General features: G+C 40.4%; 1 protein-coding gene across 1 annotated transcript in view; it reads right to left on the bottom strand.

The window, feature by feature from the left end:
• Positions 1-19,567, bottom strand: part of CDKAL1 (CDKAL1 threonylcarbamoyladenosine tRNA methylthiotransferase) — a 416,090-nt gene that overhangs the window by 104,500 nt on the left and 292,023 nt on the right. Inside the window, exon 11 of the mRNA XM_086469156.1 lies at positions 4,002-4,182. Within this exon, the coding sequence (XP_086325282.1) occupies positions 4,002-4,182 (181 nt within the window). The remainder of the gene's footprint in view (positions 1-4,001; positions 4,183-19,567) is intronic.

Below are 19,567 nucleotides of genomic sequence, written 5' to 3'. Positions count from 1 at the left end.
CTGACTCTGCTAGGCCTGTAAGCATTAGAAACAAGGGAGATGGTCCCTTCCTTTCTGGGCATTAACTAACCAACACCATCCAAAGTTGCACTCTCTCACCTGCAAGTGCTTAACAGTGCAATTGGTTCTCTCGCATATAACAGAGTACATGAAACTCTGTAAGATTATTTCTAAATCCATTCCAGACAGTAGATAATTCTTTCTTTGCCCTAGCTCTGACCCTGGCTGCCCTAGGCACATTGTGCCACATCACTACCCACTAATGCCTGAAGCACATGCTTAAAGACTAGAGCAGCCCTCAAGTGTCATCCCTCCTTACTGTCTGCTCAACAGGGAGCTCATTAGCCTTTTCTTTGATGGTAAAACTGCAAGGTTCAGCTGTACTGCCTTTCCTTTAGAGCTGTGAACAGCAAAAGGCGTCCCTTGCACAAGCAATACTATTCCAATTGCTGTCCTGCTGCTTGGAGTTGGAAAGTGCTGAAGGAGAGGACAGCTAGTATAGCCTGACGCAGGAATGTAGTTATTTCTCCATCAGCCAGGGACAGTTTGGTGACACACAGACAATTAGGTATTTTGAATAGGTAAGAGGATATGAGCTCCCACAGAAGATTTAGCTCTGTGCGTGGAGATTCAGAACTACAAAACCTATATCCATCCAGCAAAGGAGGAATTAAACAACTATCAGCATGATCAATTCTATGACTGAACACAATAGGGAAATGAAGAAATCTAGATCCAAAATAAGTAACAGTAACAATCATCATCATCATCTACAAAATAGCACTTCATAGTTAACACACTTCAGAGTGAGAACTTTCTACGGAGAGCCCACTGGAGATAATGAGCATCTAGACTCATCTCTGAAACAATGTATTTAGCACTGTGTGGATAAAATGGAGGTAAAAGCCAAGAAAAACAGAATTTTGGGGTAGCATTTAAGTTCTGAAAAATATCCCGACTCATTCTTCATGTACATGACTCAACACCACTGCAATTGCTTATAAACCCCCAAATCACACCTATTTTTCCTTAACTGTGCTCTAATTTTTCTCTAAACTGGAGACAGTATTCACAGTGAGCATAATTTAATTGATGGTTATGAAAGGATGAGATCATTTAGACAGATGTCTGATTCTCCGTGGACATTTTTTCTCCAGGAGAAACAAGAAAGGCCTGCAGCCTTAACTGTCTTTTCTGAATTTATGGTGGCAGAACTGTCCATCTGGATTAGTGTCATCGGCCCCTTTTAGAAAAATATCAGTGCCTGTAAGGCTTTCAAAGATGAATTATCTATGTGAAGGGAAGATTCCATGTTGACCTACTGATTTTTTTTTTTTCTATTAAGATAAACTCAAATGAGGGTTTTATCCAAAAAAGGCAATTATGGTTACAACTTCCATCAACACCATCCACTAAAAATTTGAAGCACTAAATGTTACCACGCTTAATACTCCACAGACTGTCCCTAAAAGTCATAAGGTCTTCCTACAGAGAGTTAACTTAAAAGGAACTGACAAGGCAAATATGTTGTTATTGCAGCTCTGATACCTGGGCAAAAATCACTGAAGCTCTCTTGAACCAGAGCTGGAGAAGTGGAATGTACTGAAGTGGAGCAGTTTGCAAGCAGCAATAGATCTGTCCATTGCAGAAGTACTGCAAAGCTGAAACAGCAAATAAACCCAGCCTTCAGATAAAAAGACAAGAATAACAACTGTCAAATAACTTGCTCACCAGTTCAGCATCTGTAGTTAAATAATGCAGCCAAAATTCTTTTCATAGAAAGAGATCCTACCAACAGATCCACTCCAGAAGACAACGTTATGAACATCCTGTAACAGCACTAGCTCACAGGTTCGGGCTGGTAATACAATGTACCACATGGACACGCCGACGCTTGCACCTAACAGCTGTATGTCACTTTATCTGCTGTTTTTTTCCCTACACAAATGCAATAAAATAAATTCAGTAAGGTGACACAAATGATATTTTATTAAAGGATGAAGGGGTAAGCGTGCGTAGCATGGATGATAACATGCTACTTCCTCCTCTTAGCAGAAACGTATAGAAGTTACTCTAGGCAAGGAATGACAAACGAAATGTCCAAAGACCATCAGCTTCTGTCTAGAAGTAATATGAATATAAAACGTAAGAGATTAGCACAAGCTCTGCCTGCTTTGTTTGACTAGTTACTCTCCATTTCTACAACGAGATAAAAGAACAAAGGATCTCATAACACATGATTTTTGAAGGACTACAGGAAGAAAAAAAAAAAGGAGAAACAAAATCTATTAATTACGGATTTTCATCAGCCCTGGATTAGAGGCCCCACCTTCTCTGAACGTTCTAATTCACTGAAAGCTGTAAGTACTAGTGCTACAAATAACAAGAAAGAACGTAAAACTGGGTTAAAATGACATTACCGTTTTCCATTTAACACTCCTAACCACAGAACAGCTAATGTTCTTTTAATAATTTAGCCCTTTGTATATTGTCTTCCTGTGGCACCCAGTTAAACAGAAGAGGGTAAACTAAACTAACTTAAGCTCTTTGCACCTCTTTGCCCTTTGCAAACAGCGTGCTTAAAAACTTGTGGATTGTGCATGAAAGAATGCAAAACAGAAATGTAAATCAGTATTTTCATTTTTAAGCTTCCTAACTTCCAAATATTACATTTCTGTGCTTTTTTTTCATTTACAAAAGTTTGCAAAAAGCATTTGAAACTAATAAAAATAATTCAACAGTGTGAGCTGGTTACACTAATTAGACTATTTCAACAGCAGCTATTTATATTTGAAAACTCAGTATTGCCCATTATGAGATAGCCTATAATAAATGAGCAGTCATTGCTCCAGCTGTTCTTCTCTAAACAATAAACTGAAGAAGCCAAATATAAACCCATTTTATGTCTTCAGCAGCTGACAACTCCTATGGAATTTGTGGTATATACTGAGAGGAAGCAGAAATACTTTGTTTAGCTTTCAGATGTATAAGCAAAGTGATACAAGTACCGATATGTAGTTTTGACTTCGTGTTGGTGTACTGGGATACCTAAATAGAAGAAACCTTTTTTTTTACTTAAACTGATTTACATTGTCAGCTGACTTTCATTCCTACACTGAAAGAAAACATAAATGTTATTTATGTCCATAATAATGAGATAATAATGAGCTGAATTATTGTACAGGCATCAGTCTTGTACACTTTCCTGTTTTGAGGTTCAGATTACAAAAATTACAAATTCAATTTTTTAAAAAATAAATCAATCCATGCCTTCAGATGTGACAGCTGTTATTATTGCTTATAAATAGCTAATTATGTCGAGTAAAATACAGTCAATAGCCATCCACCTTCGACATCAAAACAGGCTATTTTCCTCACGAGAATTTGAGATGAGCATGTTGGTAGTCAGGAAGGGTTCCACTTCTCACTCAAAAATAGAAAGAAAGAAGGAAAACACCTGAAAACTGAAAGATTAAATGCCAATTATATCAATGGTCTTTAACGTGCAGGCTGAAGGAAGCAAGAGTTTATAAGCAGTGTATAAGGACAGTCTCGAGAAGAAGTTGCCTGCAAATTTGATATTTGCAAATAAATCAGAGATTATCATTGCTCTGTTATTAATACTTTGCATAATTAGTCTCAATAAGCTTGAGATTGCTGGAGTCACATAAGTCTTAAAATGGAAAAAAAAATTAATACGTGTAATCAATCAGCTACCACTCTTGGCACCCATTCAGCCAAAACTTGATAGAAAGAAGATATGACTTTAGTATAACCACTATTCTACCCTTCCTAACCACCTGAACAGTAATTTATATATGAAAATGCGTTCAGTGATCTAGCTAGCGTCTAAAGCCAATTCAACAATCATTTCATTTACTGGACTGAAAAAAAACCTTAACTGAATTGTAGCAAAAAATCTACATTTTCAGGTCCATGCTTTATGTATTTAAAGACACCTGAGTACACAGTGTACAGCAGCACAAGAAAATGGATCTTACCACTGCAGCTGGAACCTGATGCATTTTTGCAGCTGGCGTTCCCGGGCGTGGGTAAAACTGATTAATAAACAGGCTCGGAAACCTGTACTGCTCTACAAGTTTCATTGTTTCTTGAAAATCTTCATCTGTCTCTCCTGGAAAACCACAGATGATGTCTGTAGCAATTGTTATTCCAGGCACTCTGTAAAGAAAGTAGAAAGGAACACAGAACTAAGGAAATGTAAAAGTGTTGCTCCCTTAAAAGCTACTGTACACAGACTTATAACTCTTCAACTTCATCTACAGAAACTAAGACCTAAAATGATCTTTGGAAAAAAAAAACCCAACAACAAACAAAAACCGACAACATTTTAATACCATTGCTTGGTAATGAAAAATGCATTTGGTACTCAGCTGAGAGCACACAGAATAGAAAAAGGTACTGCAGCAAATATTGGATTATATATATAAAATATGGGATTGTGACAGAAGAGAGAAAACATCTGGACCAACTCCTCCTTCATTCAGCAGCCAGGGATCAGGTAAGGAAAGCTAAAGCCCAGATAGAATTAAATTTGGCCAGGGACATCAAGGGTAACAAGAAAAACTTTTATAGGTATGTCAGTGATAAAAGGAAGACGAGGGAAGCTGTGGGCCCTCTCTGGAAGGAAACAGGAGAACTGGTCACGAGGGATATGGAGAAGGCTGAGGTTCTCAATGACTCTGAGCCCTCAGTCTTCACCCACAAGGGCTCTAGCTGCTCTGTCCGAGTTGCAGAAGCCAAAGGCGGGGACTGGCAGAAGGAAGATCCACCCACTGTAAATGAAGAGCAGACTCATGACTATCTAAGGAACCTGAGGGTGTACTACTCCATGGGACCTGATGGGACCCACCCACAGGTCCTGAGAGAACTGGCAGACCAAGTTGCTAGGCCACTTTCCCTCGTATTTGGGAAATCGTGGTAGTCTGGTGAAGTGCCTGCTGACTGGAAAAGGTGAAACATCACCCCCATTTTCAAAAGGAGAAAAAGGGAATATCTGGGGAACTACAGGCTGGTCAGTCTCACCTCTGTCTGGCAAGATCATGGAGCAGAGCCTCCTGAAACTCTGCTATGGTGATTGGTGGCAACCAGCATGGCTTCATCAAGGGAAAATCCTGCCTGATGAATGTGGTGGCCTTTTATGATGGAGTTAGAGCACCAATTGACAAGGGGAGAGCAACTGATGTCATCTATCTGGACTTGTGCAAAGCCTTCGACACTGTCCCATATGACATCCTGGTCCCCAAACTGGAAAGACATTGATTTGACGGGAGGACCACTCGGTGGGTAAGAAATTGTCTGGAAGGTTGCACTCAAAAGAGTTATGATCAATGACTCGATGTTTGAGTGCAGACCAGTGACAAGTGGTGGCCCTCAGGGATTAGTACTGGGACCGGTGCTATTTAACATCTTTGTTGGTGACATGGACAGTGGCATTGAGTGCACCATCAGCAGGTTTGCAGACAACACCAAGTTGTGTGGCGAGGTTGACATGCTGGAGGGAAGGTATGCCACCCAGAGGGACCTTGACAGGCTGGAGAGGTGGGCCCAGGTCAACCTCATGAAGTTTAACAAGGCCAAGTGTAAGGTCCTGCACCCAGGCTGAGGCAATCCCCAGCACAGATACAGGCTGGGCGATGAGTGGACTGAGAGCAGTCCTGGGGAGAAGGACTTGGGCGTGCTGGTGAGTGATAAGATGAACACGAGCCAACAGTGTGCGCTGGCAGCCCAAAAAGCCAACTGTATCCTCGGCTGCATCAAAAGATGTGTGGCCAGCAGGTCGAGGGAGGTGATTTTGCCCCTCTACTCTGCCCTTGTGAAACCCCACCTGGAACACTGTGTCCAGCTCTGGAGTCCCCAACACAAGGAAGACATGGAGCTGTTGAAGCGAGTCCAGAGGAGGGCTACCAAGATGGTCAGATGGCTGGAACACCTTTCCTGTGAGGACAGGCTGAGAGAGTTGGGCTTGTTCAGCCTGGAAAAGAGAAGACTCCAGGGAGACCTTCTAGTGGCCCTTCCAGTACCTGAAGGGGGCTACAGGGAGGCTGGGGAGGGACTTTTTACAAGGGCCTGCAGTGAATGACAGGATGAGGGGTAATGGTTGGAAGCTGGGAAAGGGCAGGTTTAGACCAGATACAAGGAAGAAGTTCTTCACCCTGAGGGTGGTGAGACACTGGCACAGGTTGCCTAAGGAAGCTTGTGGATGCTCCATCCCTGGCAGTGTTCAAGGCCAGGTTGGATGGAGCCTTGAGCAACCTGGTCTAGTGGGAGGTGTCCCTGCCATAGCAGGGGGGTTTGAACTAGATGATCTTTGAGGTCCCTTCCAACCCAAACCATTCTATGACTCTATGATTCATTCAAAATTACAGGTGATCAGCGGAGCGTGTACACTTCTTGAATTCTGATTGCTTAATCCACAAAATTTATAACTTCTGAGACTCAGCCACTAGAACTTGTGAACTATTTAATGTTTTATAATGCTGCTATCAAAATAGAACAGGATATCCAAAAGAGGGAACTGGCATGCCATATAACCTAGCAATTTGGAACAAAATTTGCTGTGGAGCCAGTAAGACATCTCTTGGTCACAAGTTAATTTCTAACTCAGTACTCCATAAAATCAGCCTATGCCTTGCTTTAAAAGGAAAACAAAATACTCAGGTTTACAAATGCACAGGCACTGAGCTCACTTGTTATTTAGCAAGGTCAACATTTCCTAACTATTCCCCTTGGACTAAATATGCAGAACCATTGCACACAGCAGCTTCAGAGAGTGCAGCCAACAGAGGCAGCAGCTAGCACCGCAGGACACTCAGACGGGGGTGAAGTGAGCTGAAATTGTGCCACAGTAAGAGTTTTAGACATGGTGGTAACAAGTCACTGAGCATTTTCCCCAGTATCTGTTGGAGTTGCTGTCCCTGCTAGGGTCAAGGCTTGCACCCAGACTGAGCTTCACAGAATCACAGAATGTTAGGGGTTGGGAGAGACCTCGAAAGATCATCTAGTCCAAGCCCCCTGCCAAAGCAGGACCACCCAGAGTAGATCACACAGGAATGAGCCCAGGGGGGTTTTGAATGTCTCCAGAGAAGAAGACTCCACAACCTCTCCAGGCAGCCTGTTCCAGTGCTTTGTCACCTTCACAGTGAAAACGTTTTTTCCTTATGTTAATGTGGAAGATGGTGGATGCAGCCCTCCAAGTCCCAGGCTGCAGGAGTCCTTGGGGGACTCAAAGTTGAAGAGGAGCCAGGTGTGCTGATAAGCAAAGTATGTGGTCTACCTAACCCCTAAACCACGCACGACTACCAGGAACAAGCAGCTAATCATCTTAATGGGCAACTCCCTGCTATGGGGGACACAGGCACCCATCTGTCGACTTGACCAACCATCTAGAGAGGTTTGCTGTCTGCCAGGGGCCAGGATCTGGGATGTTGCAGGGCTCATGTGGCCCCCTGACTACTACTCCCTGCTGTTATTTCATGTGGGCACAAATCATAACTGCGAGTGGAAACCTGGACAGTATTAAAAGTGACTACAGAGCTCCAGGGGGCAGTAGTTAAGGGCGTGGGGGCTCAGGTGGTGTGCTTCTCACCAGGAAACACTTTTTTACTGAGGGTGACAGCACTGGCACACGTTGCCCAGGGAGGTTGTGGAGTGTCCCTCCTTGGAGATATTCAAAAGTGTCTGGACACGGTCCTGGGCAATTGGCTGTAGGTGGCCCGGCTCGAGCAAGGCAGGTTGGACAAAACGACCTCCAGAGATCCCTTCCAACCTCAACCCTTCTGTGATTCTGTGACATGGCCTAGAAGAATGAGTCCTACAATGAAGAGACTACTGCGTAATATTTACAGAGCACTCTATGGGACCCAGGAGATATCAACTCAGTTTTCCAAACCTGACACTAGCCAGCTGGATGACCACTGCCCTATGAGAAACTGTGAAACCCCAGCACTGTTTTGGATTCAGCCTGCTTGTGTAAAGTGGGAATAATGACAAAACTCTTCTGCAGAAAGGCAGAAATGTACAGCACTCAAAGTGCTCAGTGCTCCCTACTGACATAGATGAGACTGTTTCTACAACACAGAGTTGATTCTACACTATCAGTAACAATCACGAATTAGACAAAATCTGATTTATGAGGAAAAGCAGGACCCCTACAAAGATATTGGTGGCATCTGACTTAAAGCTGGCCCTGTTTCAAGTGGGGGGGCACAGATGAGATGACTTCCAGAGGTCCCTTCCAACCTAAATAATTCTACAGTTATTAAGCAGGCTAAAGCAGGCTACAGGCAAGGGAACATCTGAGACAGATTCCTTTAGGGTGAATGGCATAAAGAGCACTGCCAAAGCAAAGCTCACACCTGAGCTTAAGAAGAGGTTTCCAAGACTGTCTGCAGCCTAAAGAAATGGCTGGCAGGATTCTCTTCCCCTCTTCAGGACAACAGAAAGGAGAATTTTAATTACAAATGCATGTAATCCAAATGACATTTAGAAAGCATTTGAATGATCAAAGAGAACTATCATTTCTTATTAGGCAGGACATCACCACAGAAAAAATAATACTGTGGTTACAGAGAGTGAAAAAACATGAGTTTGAATAGCTGAAAGAAAAACTTCCTGCAAAAATGAGCTCTATTCGAACAGGAGAATCTGTTGGCAAAACACCCAAGAAAAGGGAAGCAGAGAATATTGTTCTTAGCAATTTGATTACATGCAATATTAGAGCACGCATAGCTCATATTCACCACAACAGCCTTTGTACAGACAGTATATGATAGTAAATAACTTTTGTGACTTTTTTTTTTTAACTTAAATTATTTTTTTATTTAAGTATTGGCAATGAGCTTATATTAAAGCAAATGTCTTGGCCTCCTTTTTACATGCATCTGCATTTACAGTTAGCTGCACAGGAGTTTATTAAACATTATATTATTAGAATCTTCTTTAACCTTTTCCTTATGAAAAATACCCACAAAAGAAACTAAATTCTTTCAATTCCTTTTTAAGTTCATGAATTCAGACTCCATCATTTGAGATGAAGTTAAAACACGGCATTTGAATGCCCAGTCAAAACCAGCATAAACCAGAACTTTTTCCAAGGACTTGGTCCAATAATCCTAAGTGAGAAACACAAACTGAGTATTGCACAGAATAGCAAAAATCCCCAGAGCTGCTGGCTAAACAGCCTCAATTACCATTGCTTTCTTAAGACTGAGAAACTGCAAGATAGGAAGTTCTGCTTGGTATCAGGTTACAAAAAAATTTGTTAGCTTTAAGGACTGAGTGAACAGAGGAGCACTGTATTCTGCAAGATTATTTTGTTCCCATCACAAATATCTTGTGCAGTAATTAGCAAGCTTATAGAAGGAAAAGTACATTACTTTATAAATCAATACACATAGCATCAGCTACCAATTCTCAGAACATGAACACGACATTCATTATGTTTGACAAAACCATTATCATGAAGTTATTTTAACCATTTTAATGACACTGTTGGCAACAGTCAAAGCATTTATTACCAATGGTAGTAGTTATACCATCCTTTATAAAGGTTTGGTCGTTTCTATAGCAACAGGAATTATAAGGTCCAATCAAGCTAGATACAATAAAATATGCTCTTTTTCTCCATAACACCAGTTGTCATTCAGTTGAAAGGAAATGAAATATTTTAAAAATTCATAAACTCTACAAATGTCTGAACTCCATTTGGTGATAAGGTGTTAATTATCTTAGTAATTAGATTTCTTCCTGGATGGAATTATTATGCACAGAAAAAAGCTAGGATATGAAAAGAGAGTAAGGACCACAAGTGTATTCAGCAACAGCAATTAACTGCAGTTCAATCTGGTATGACTGCCTAAAAGATGACATTGCATGGTGCATTTTTATACCACTGTTGATTATATTGTTTAAAAAGTAGTTTTTTAAAAAGGAAGAGAAGCTTGAGATTTCACTCAGAATAAAATCCAGTTACTGACAAAAATCAAGGTCTTAGCATTTCTCAAAGCACTGATAACAAAAATAAGTCCAATTAGTTCCACATGCGAAACATAATTTCTTAATGGAAAGGGAGCGGAAAAAAAGATGTAATCGCAGAAAAACTTAAAACACATATACACTTCAAAATTAAAGTGACCTTTGCTCTGACGGTCTGAAAGAAAGCAGCACAAAATTCCTTATCGCGTAGATTCCGGTGACTTCAAAAAATTGTCCCAGCTATGAATGCGATGCAAAATTACACAAGAACAATTTCTTGTGCATCAGCCAATATTAAATTGGTTTTTGAAATGAAATGCAGTTTTATCTATTATGAAGTAAACAAAGAAAAAACTACTGAACTTCCCCAGTAAGCATTTTGTAACATTTATTACATACTCTAGGAAGCCCAAAAATTCAATTGCAGCGAATGTTTTCTAGGATGAGTAGAGAAGATCCACAACACACTGTTCAGTGAACCAAGAACACACAGTGGTCCTTACGAAAGATAAAACAATTTCAAAGAAGCAGGAAGTTGCTTCAAACACAGAAGTCTGGATGCTCCTCACAGCCTAGCTAATGGAGGTGCTCTGTCTGTTTCAAACTTTGCCAGCCATTTTAAACCCCCATAATCCTGACAAACGCCTAGAAAGATTGTGTGCAATCATAAATTCAGCAAGGTTTTTTCTCTGAAGAAATACTATTATCTCCATTCACTCAACTTTAGAAACCAAGAAAAAACAGAGTTCCAAGTTGACTCTCGATTGGAACATTTTACAATAAAATTGTGGAATTTCAGAAAAACATGAATTTGACAAATAATCAATGCCACGTATAGGACAATACAGCCATAATACTTACAGTTCCTCAATATTATCTCTTTTATGTCCCTTTACATAGATAAATCCCTTCCATCTACCCAGTGAGGTGGGGGTTGGTCTCTTCTCCCAAGTAACAAGCGATAGGACAAGAGGAAATGGTCTCAAGTTCAGCCAGGGAAGGTTTAGATTGGATGTAAGGAAAACTTTATTTACTGAAAGAGTGGTCAAACACTGGAACAGGCTGCCCAGGGAAGTGGTGGAGTCACCGTCCCTGGTGGTGTTCAAAAAAAGCGTAGATGTGGCACTGTGGGACACAGTTTAGTGGGCGTGGTAGTGTTGGGTTGACAGACGGACTTGATCATCTCAGAGGTCTTTTCGAACCTAATGATTCTATGGTTTATGCTTTTTCATCCTGAACCAGAACAGCAATACAATCACCACCTTCTTTGGCAGTTCTGACCATCCAAAAAGAAGAAACTACTTAATCTTACAGTAGAGAAGTGTCTATTTTAGTGTGATGCTGTAAGGACCAGCACACCTAGAAATGATCATGAACAAGTGCTAAGAGGACAGATATCCAAAACCTCACAAAAAGGAGGAACGTATGTGTTTGAAAGGAAACAGAAGAAATGCAACATCTTACCCTCTACCTGAAGAGGAGCCAGGTCAGCCTCTTGGGTCAGAGAAAAACAGTATTCTACCTCCCAAAGGAGTGGCTGATGCCTGGAAGTAAATTTGTGGGAAGTAACCAAGGCCCTGAGAATTGCATCCTAACAGCTCATGGGTATCCGAGTTAGCTCTAACCAAGACCAGAAGAACAAATCAGTCTGAGGTGAGCTCTGTGCTGCTACAGCTACATAGTTCCCAGAGCTCTGTTTGCTCAGTTATCTCTGCTGCATATCACTAACCAGCAAGCAGTGCAGGCATAACCTCACCATGATGAGTTTCCTGCTCTCTTCTGCCCGGTGGACTCAGTTACCAATGCCAGAGGAAACATAAACCAGACTAGCAGTAACAGGGAAGCATAGCGCATATTTCAGTGACAGTTACCACAGACCAAGTCACCAACAGAGGGAAGTTAGAGAACTCTTGATGGAAGGTAGGTTGGGAGACAAATGCAAAATCCCTGGTCACCTGATTTAGAAAAAATATAAAAGTGTCAAGCTGCCAAAAATAAAACAGTAAAAATCCTCCCTGTTTCCACAGAGCAAGATGCCTAAGAAAACCAGCAGCAAAAGAGTGAAACTCGCTAGGACTGAGGTGTTACATGGATCATTTCATGTGGCTTTAGTTACAGAAAACATTTCCTTTAGCAGTAACCATTATGAATCAAATCCATGTTCAGGGAAGAAATTATGTAAAGGAGCTAAAATTCATCAGCACCCTCACCTACTCATGTGACCACCTAAAATTCATTTGCATGATCACATATTCTTCCCACTTCCCTTTCAGCAATTAACATTTAAATCCAGCAATGAGTTAAAGCCACCAACTTGCTCTTAACCAAGACCCCTCACCTCCACTCCTCCCAATATAACAAAATACTGGATTAGAATAAATACCTATATGAACACTTTTAAAACACTGTATGTTCTTACAGAAGGGCACAAGAACTGCCTGGGAAATCTAGAGTAATTAAAGTCAAAACAAAAAATGTGATGACCTAGTAATTTCTTCATCCATAAATCAGAAATTTGCATTGAAAAAATGTTAAGGAAAAAAAAGTATCATTCTTATGAAAATAAAAGCATGTTATTTCAGCCTTATATGTTATATTTTAGAACCTTTCTGCAGTATATGCCCATTTAGGGAAACTACAAATGAAATGAAGTTAATGGATGAAATAATTTGAAGATATCTGAGAGTCGGTCTTTCACACTTACTTACAGAACCTAACAGGCATCTCAACATGCCGTTTTGCGTTGGAGCTGGAGGAGACGTTTGCATCTTCCTCATGACCACACACACTCTTCCAGAAGCCCTTTCCCTCCTCTTTCTTTTTCTCTACAAGGCCTTGTCTTGTGGGAGTTCTGACTTAAACTTGAATTGCTCACTGAGGAGTTGCACAAGCTGGAGCTAGCACAAGAAAACAGACTACTCAGCAGGAAGCATGGCCTCTGTCAAAGGCTAGTAACAACATGAAACCCCACCCTGCCTCTCTCTTGACTATATGGAGATCAACCTGAGGCTGAAGCCATGGGAAGACCCCCATAGTTTCAGAAAGGGATTCAAGACTACTTTTGATCTGAAACCCTCCTGCACCTCTCTCTCTCCACGGACAATGAACGGAGCACAGCATAATATACTCCTAATTTAAGTGTCTGGAGTTAGGCGAGTAAACCTGAACATAATTTCTGAAGCAGGATTTTTTCCATCTTTTTCAGTTTATGATTTACCCTAAACTATGCAATGGATGTATAGACTTCTAATAAATAGATATCCAGTGACAATGTTTTTCTTAGTAATCTTTTCCATATGTGTTTAAAAGTAGTCCAGCATGTACGAGTTCAAAACCCCTGTGGTATAAAAAAGAGTTCTTTTAAACCCTCATATCAATGGTTCAACTGATTTACACATGGAGTGAAACTGAAAAGAACTGCGGTTCAATGACAATAGACATTTCATTAACATTTCTGTGTGAAGTCTTCTAAATGATAACAGACCGAGCCTTACAGCTAGATATAAACTATCATTTAGTAAGACTGCTTATCCAAATGCAGCTATATATATCATGCACACTAATATTTAAGAAACTGATGTAAGAAAACAAGCAGTACTATCAAGTTCACCACAGACTTTATGTTACTAATTCTTATATGAAAGTCTATTTAATGCTGCCATTTCCTTTTCCAGTGTTCAGTTACTCTAGACACATAATGACATTGAAATTATCAGGACAAATAGCAGGAGATTTTGCAACTAAATGTAGGATAATCACAAATTCTCAAGAACGCCATTTAAAATACAACTATAAAATTTAGCAGTAAAAGTATAAATTGCAAGACAGGACAGACATTTGACAGACTGCAATACAATCTAAAAGAACAGAGAGACAGCAAGATATTGGAGTGAACATAGCCAGGGACTCAGACCTCAATAAAATAAATATAAATAACGTAAAAAGCAGTATCCATTTCCACTCTTCTATAGTTAGTACTAATATCTTTGACTTCAAGCTTTGTTCAAGTCTGAGGGACTTTACATTTGCTTCTATCAAACTGTCCACCAGATCAAGCCAATTGAAAAGATGAATTTACTGCATTTTGATTGAATATCTATTAAAGGTGTAATGAACTGTATTGGAAAAAACCTAAGTGTATACTACAGCCAGTAGTGTCAGATACAATCACATACTGAGAGAAATGAGTGAAAGCTGTGGCCTCAATCCCTAAAAAAGAAAAAAAATTAATTGATAAAGTATCATGCTTAAATTTCATTATTTTTAAAATGTGTTGCCTATTAGTTATTCGGGCCTTCTGTTTTGATTACTTGTACCAAATTTAGACCTGTTTACAGTGTATATATTCCTATTAAATACAATAGCACGAGATTCCACCCTGGCAGGACACCTGCTAACATCTTTTATTCATGTATGTGTTCCCATTGCAAAGCCATTATGTTATTTCAAGTATTTTAAAATGTTCTATTACTGCCTAACACAACTCCACGTTGTCTCACAAATCAGTTCTCCTTCACCTCGCAGTTTGCCTGCATCAAAGTGAAGGTAACTTTATGTTGTTATTGTTTGTAAAAGTCTATAATGGCTTCATTTATGAGTCACTTGTTTACTTTCACTCAACTACTGAAACACTGAATACTAGCAGATGTAAGTCGTATTTTGTTTATGTGTGTAAAATGCATATTTTTAAGACTTTTTTTTTTTAAATTGTTTTCACAGCTTGGATCCTATCTCTCTGAAACTTATGCTTAAGACACAACAAACCTGACAAATTTTAATGTCGTATTGTTTATATGTTGGGGTTTTATTTAAATAACAAAACAGACAAACAAATCCCAGACATGACCACGGAGAACCCCCCCAGAGTATTTCTTCAGAGTATCCTTGCAGATTTCCCTGAAGAAGGGTGCATGTATACAACCACAAGGGAGAAAAACTAGAAAGACCATAAACCCTACCATTTAATTTGGAAGTGGTTCATTGTGAAACACTTCAGATTTCAAGGGTAGCAGAAACGACATATTGAGCCTAGCCTGGCAGACAGAGTCACTGCGTGCATTCTGCTTTTTGCATTTCACACCTTACAGAGCACTGAAGGCTGCTCATGGTGGCGATTCCTACAAGGAACACAATACACCTGAGCTTTGTGATCTGCAGCAACTTCCAACCGATTTGCAAGTGCAGCTTAAGAGGTTGGTTTTGAATTTTGGTGTCATTAGTGCGTTTGATGCAAGTTACCTTAGAAAGGCTGTAGAACAGTAGCTGTGATCAAGATGCACAATCTAACAAGCTCTCAAGAGTTTAGCTGACTGAGAATGGGCATTTTTTATGACTGTTCTTTCCCAAGCCCACCTTCTGCCCGCAAAAAATCTTTTTCAGAAACTGGGCTGAATGACACCCAGAGGCAGCTAGAGCTGATTTCCAGAACTGAACGTGAGAAGGTATAAGTATGGAGGACCCTGTGCAAGTAGGGACTGGATCTGTCCCTTGTTGTTGAGGAATAGTGACCTAGATAAAAAGTTTATTTCATAATTAGCATGGCTTGCTGCCTGAGGACGAAAGAGTACACAGTTTTACTCTCTTTAAACAATTATTGCGAAGGTTGGTAGCGTTCCTCCTAGATGCAACACAAATGGTTTAGAAGAAACATTGTAATACTTCCCATTATCAATTTTCTTAAAAACCCAAACAGTTAAAGCTTGGACTAACTTTATTCAAATATAGGGTGTTCTACTCTTCCCATAAAAAATAAGCATTTTACAGAACTTCATTACAGATTTATAACTTCAGATCATTATTGGTTTATGATTAAAAAATGAGCAACTTAAGACAAAAAGCTCGACGTCCTTAAACTTCATTTCCATTCAATCTCTAATAAATACCGTCTGCTGTATACTTTAGGGATATAATACCCGTCAAAAACTCAGCCGTATTATGGGAACCGGCACCAAGTTGATCTGAAATGCATATTTGAACAGATGTGTTTAAATTACATCTCTCCGTCTATCCACATGCATAAATTCAGAATAAGCGTGTGTTGATTTAAAATGTATAAAAAAGGGATTTGGAGATGCATCAAAAGTGAACAGCATCTCAATGGATCAAGGCTCACATTACTAAAGGTCATCACTAAAAATAAAGTATGAATTCATTAAGGGTTGCACCAGGGAACTGTTCTTGGGAACCAACTTAATGTTTGCTGCACTAAAGCAGCAACTGAAATTACACTAATTTTCTATGACCCTTCACTGTTTAACGTTAGAGCTGTCAGGCATGGTCAGAAATAATAGGATCTCAGCCATGATTAGCTCGGAATATTACATCCTTTTTCTCAGTCTGACACAGTGCTTATCCCCACTACGAAATGTCTTGGGCTCTGAGGACCCATCTATGTCTGTTTCAGTGTCAGTCATTTAGCTCTTCACTCTGACATAGAAATCAGGCATATAAACCAAAGTGATTAACATGCATTTTTGGCATGATGAAATCAAATGAAAAAATTGCAAGCAGTGCTCCATTAAGAAATGCTAATTAAAAAAAATATCTTTCCGAACTTGTGTTCTTCCCCCCTCTATAATCTAGACTCCTGTAATGTTTTCAGGACTTCGAAGATAAGACAGATCAGACCAAAGGTCCACCTAAGCCCAGTGGTGGGCAGTGGCAGAAGCCCAGGGAAGTGTTTAAAAGGTAGAGTCCCCCAGAATACCTTCCTCCTTCCAACACTGGATTCTGTCAGAGGGATGTCTGTGTAAACAGTAGCCTGTGATGGACTTCTTCTCCATTAATTGTCCAGCTTCCCCTTGAATCTAAACCCCTCCATATCGTAACCACTTCGGAAAAAAAAAAAAAAAAAATCTCTCTCTTCCAAGCCTGCCACTTGCTAATTCTATGTGATGTCCCCTAATAGTTACACTGGGAGACCAGTAACAACTCCATTCACCTTCTCGGTACTCTTCACAATTTTATTGACCTCTGTTCTAGTCCCTCTCAATTAGCACTTTTCCAGACTTAAGAGTCCTTAATTTTCTTTGTGTGCCAGATCTGTCACACCTCTGATCATCTCTATTAGTCTTCACAGCAACATCTCCCATTGTAACATATCCTTTTTGAGAGGGGTGTTGACAGCATTTAACCATACAGGCACAATCAGATAAAAACCTCTTGAAGTATTTCTAGATTTTAGATAAATGGTCTGCTTTTCTCATTTTTCTTTCAGGTTTGGGCTAATTTGTTTTCTAGTAAGCAGGTACCAAAAGGTAATGGATCTTACACAAGCTAAGGGACAAGAAACGCCAATGACTGTTGTTCATTTGTAAGAAAATGCAAGTACAGCATTGGTAAACATTCCACACCTAGAAACATGTTACACTCCAAAATCATTAAAATACATTACCTTTAAGACAGCTGTGTTCTGAAACTTACTTTGAGAGCAGTCTGCAAAAGGGACAACAAACTGGTAGAAGTCCCTTGCAATCAGTGTTAAAGTTCAGGAAAAGAGGACCCAGACTACTGCTTTCACTTGCTATGGGAAAACAGAAACTGCTAAATAGAAGATGGAGAAAACAAATTCTCTCCCCAGAGATACAAACACTGTGCTGAGTCCCACTCTACCTGCCTCATATGAGAAGCCTGGGATTACCAGCATGTCTACATCTTCAAATCGATACCAGCCTCTGCCTCTTTCTGAGCTATTACTGAGTAGATATTCAGAAAAACGTAACTGTCATAAAAGAGACCGATCAATGAATATGTCATCTGAAAAATAAAGCTGAGCAGAGATGCCGTCTGAAACCAGTCAAGGACTGTGCAGCTGACTTCAGCTGGATATTAAATAGTTGGGAAGCAATAGCCCTCTCCTTATTAAACTATTTCCCCTTAAGGTACGAATCTGATGGAAGTGAATAACTTTTTGCAGAAACACACAGGCTAGGTGAAGTTTTACAAAATAAACAAGCTAGAACTGGCAACAAAAACAAAGCCAAGCACATTTCAACGACAGGCCAAAGTCAGCGATGTGGGATAGGGAGGAACAGAAAAGTTATCAAAGGAGTAGTAGTATGAAAGTTGGAAGACTTTAACAGAGAATTTAAAATCTCTATCTGAAGCAGAACCAAGAATGGATCAAGAAAGAAAATGAGGAACTAAAATTGCCATTGGGCCAGATGTTTTATTCCAAGGTTTTGGTTCACTTATATTAAAAACTTCTGCAGCAGAAGGAAAAAGAAGAGAATGGCTCCTGGCAAGACAGACATTAAAGCAAAGCAGATTTTGAGGAAAACATGCTCGGCTCGAAAGAGTTATCCCAAAACAGCTGACAGCTTTGAGACATAATTCTCTCATACCACAAGCTATACAAACAATTTGGCTGAAATTTTTTTGCCATATTCCTTTGTGAGAAATCAACATGTGAAAAGTTTTCCAGTTGCAAACGTCTACATGGGAAGGATCAAGGTTGTGCAGGAAACAGCAGTTAACAACACATGCATGATGTGCAATGAATTTAACATAACCTCCACTCCATTTTCAGAGTACCTAATGAAATACAGCTTGTACCACATCAGTTGATCATCCAAAACACAGCAGCTTATATGCTACACCCTTATCCACACAGTACTTAAAAAAAGTGTTGTTAAAACTAAATATCAGAACCAGAGATTGGAGAGAGATATAGAAGCAGGCAGGTCGGCTGGGGCAAGGTTTTAGCAGCTGTAAGCAGTTTTCCTGAATGCTAGCCAGAGACATTTACAGATAGGAGCAGCCTCATGTTCACAAGCCCTGATCCTCATGGGCAACTTCAACCACCCTGGTATCTGTTGGAGGGACAACACAGCAGGGCACAAGCAATCCAGGAGGTTCCTGGAATGCGTTCGTGATAACTTCCTTCTCCAAGTGGTAGAGGAGCCAATGAGGACAGATGCTATGCTGGTCCTTGTTCTGATCAACAGGAAGGGGCTGGTGGGGAATGTGAAGCTCAAGGGCAGCCTTGGCTGCAGTGACCATGAAACGGTGGAGTTCAAGATCCTTATGGCAGTGAGGAGGGCACACAGCAAGCTCGCTACCCTAGACTTCAGGAGCACAGGCTTTGGCCTTTTCAGGGAACTGCTTGTCAGAGTACCAGGGGATACAGCCCTGGAGGGAAGAGGGGCCCAAGATAGCTGTCCAGTATTCAAGGATCACCTCCTCCAAGCTCAGGAGTGATGCATCGCAATGAAGTCAGGCAAAAATGCCAAGAGGCCTGTGTGGATAAATGGGTTTCTGGACAAACTCAGACAAAAAAGAGAAGCCTAAAGAGGGTGGAAGCAAGGACAGGAAGCCTGGGAGGAATACAGAGAAATTGTCTGAGCAGCCAGGGATCAGGTCAGGAAAAGCTAAAACTCTGATAAAATTAAATCTGGCCAGGGACATCAACATCAACAAGAAAAACTTCTATAGGTATGTTGGTGATAAAAGGAGGACTAAGGAAAATGTGAGCCCTCTCTGGAAGAAAACGGGAGACCTGGTAACCTGGAATATTGGGAAAGGCAGAGGTACTCAACAACTTTTTGCCTGTCGTATTGTAACTAAAAAGTGC

The sequence above is a fragment of the Leptosomus discolor genome, chromosome 8, assembly GCF_034619465.1.
Source record: "Leptosomus discolor isolate bLepDis1 chromosome 8, bLepDis1.hap2, whole genome shotgun sequence".
Taxonomy (NCBI): Eukaryota; Metazoa; Chordata; class Aves; order Leptosomiformes; family Leptosomidae; genus Leptosomus; species Leptosomus discolor.
Note: the sequence above shows the minus strand (reverse complement) of the source record. Positions and strands in the feature narration are given on the sequence as shown.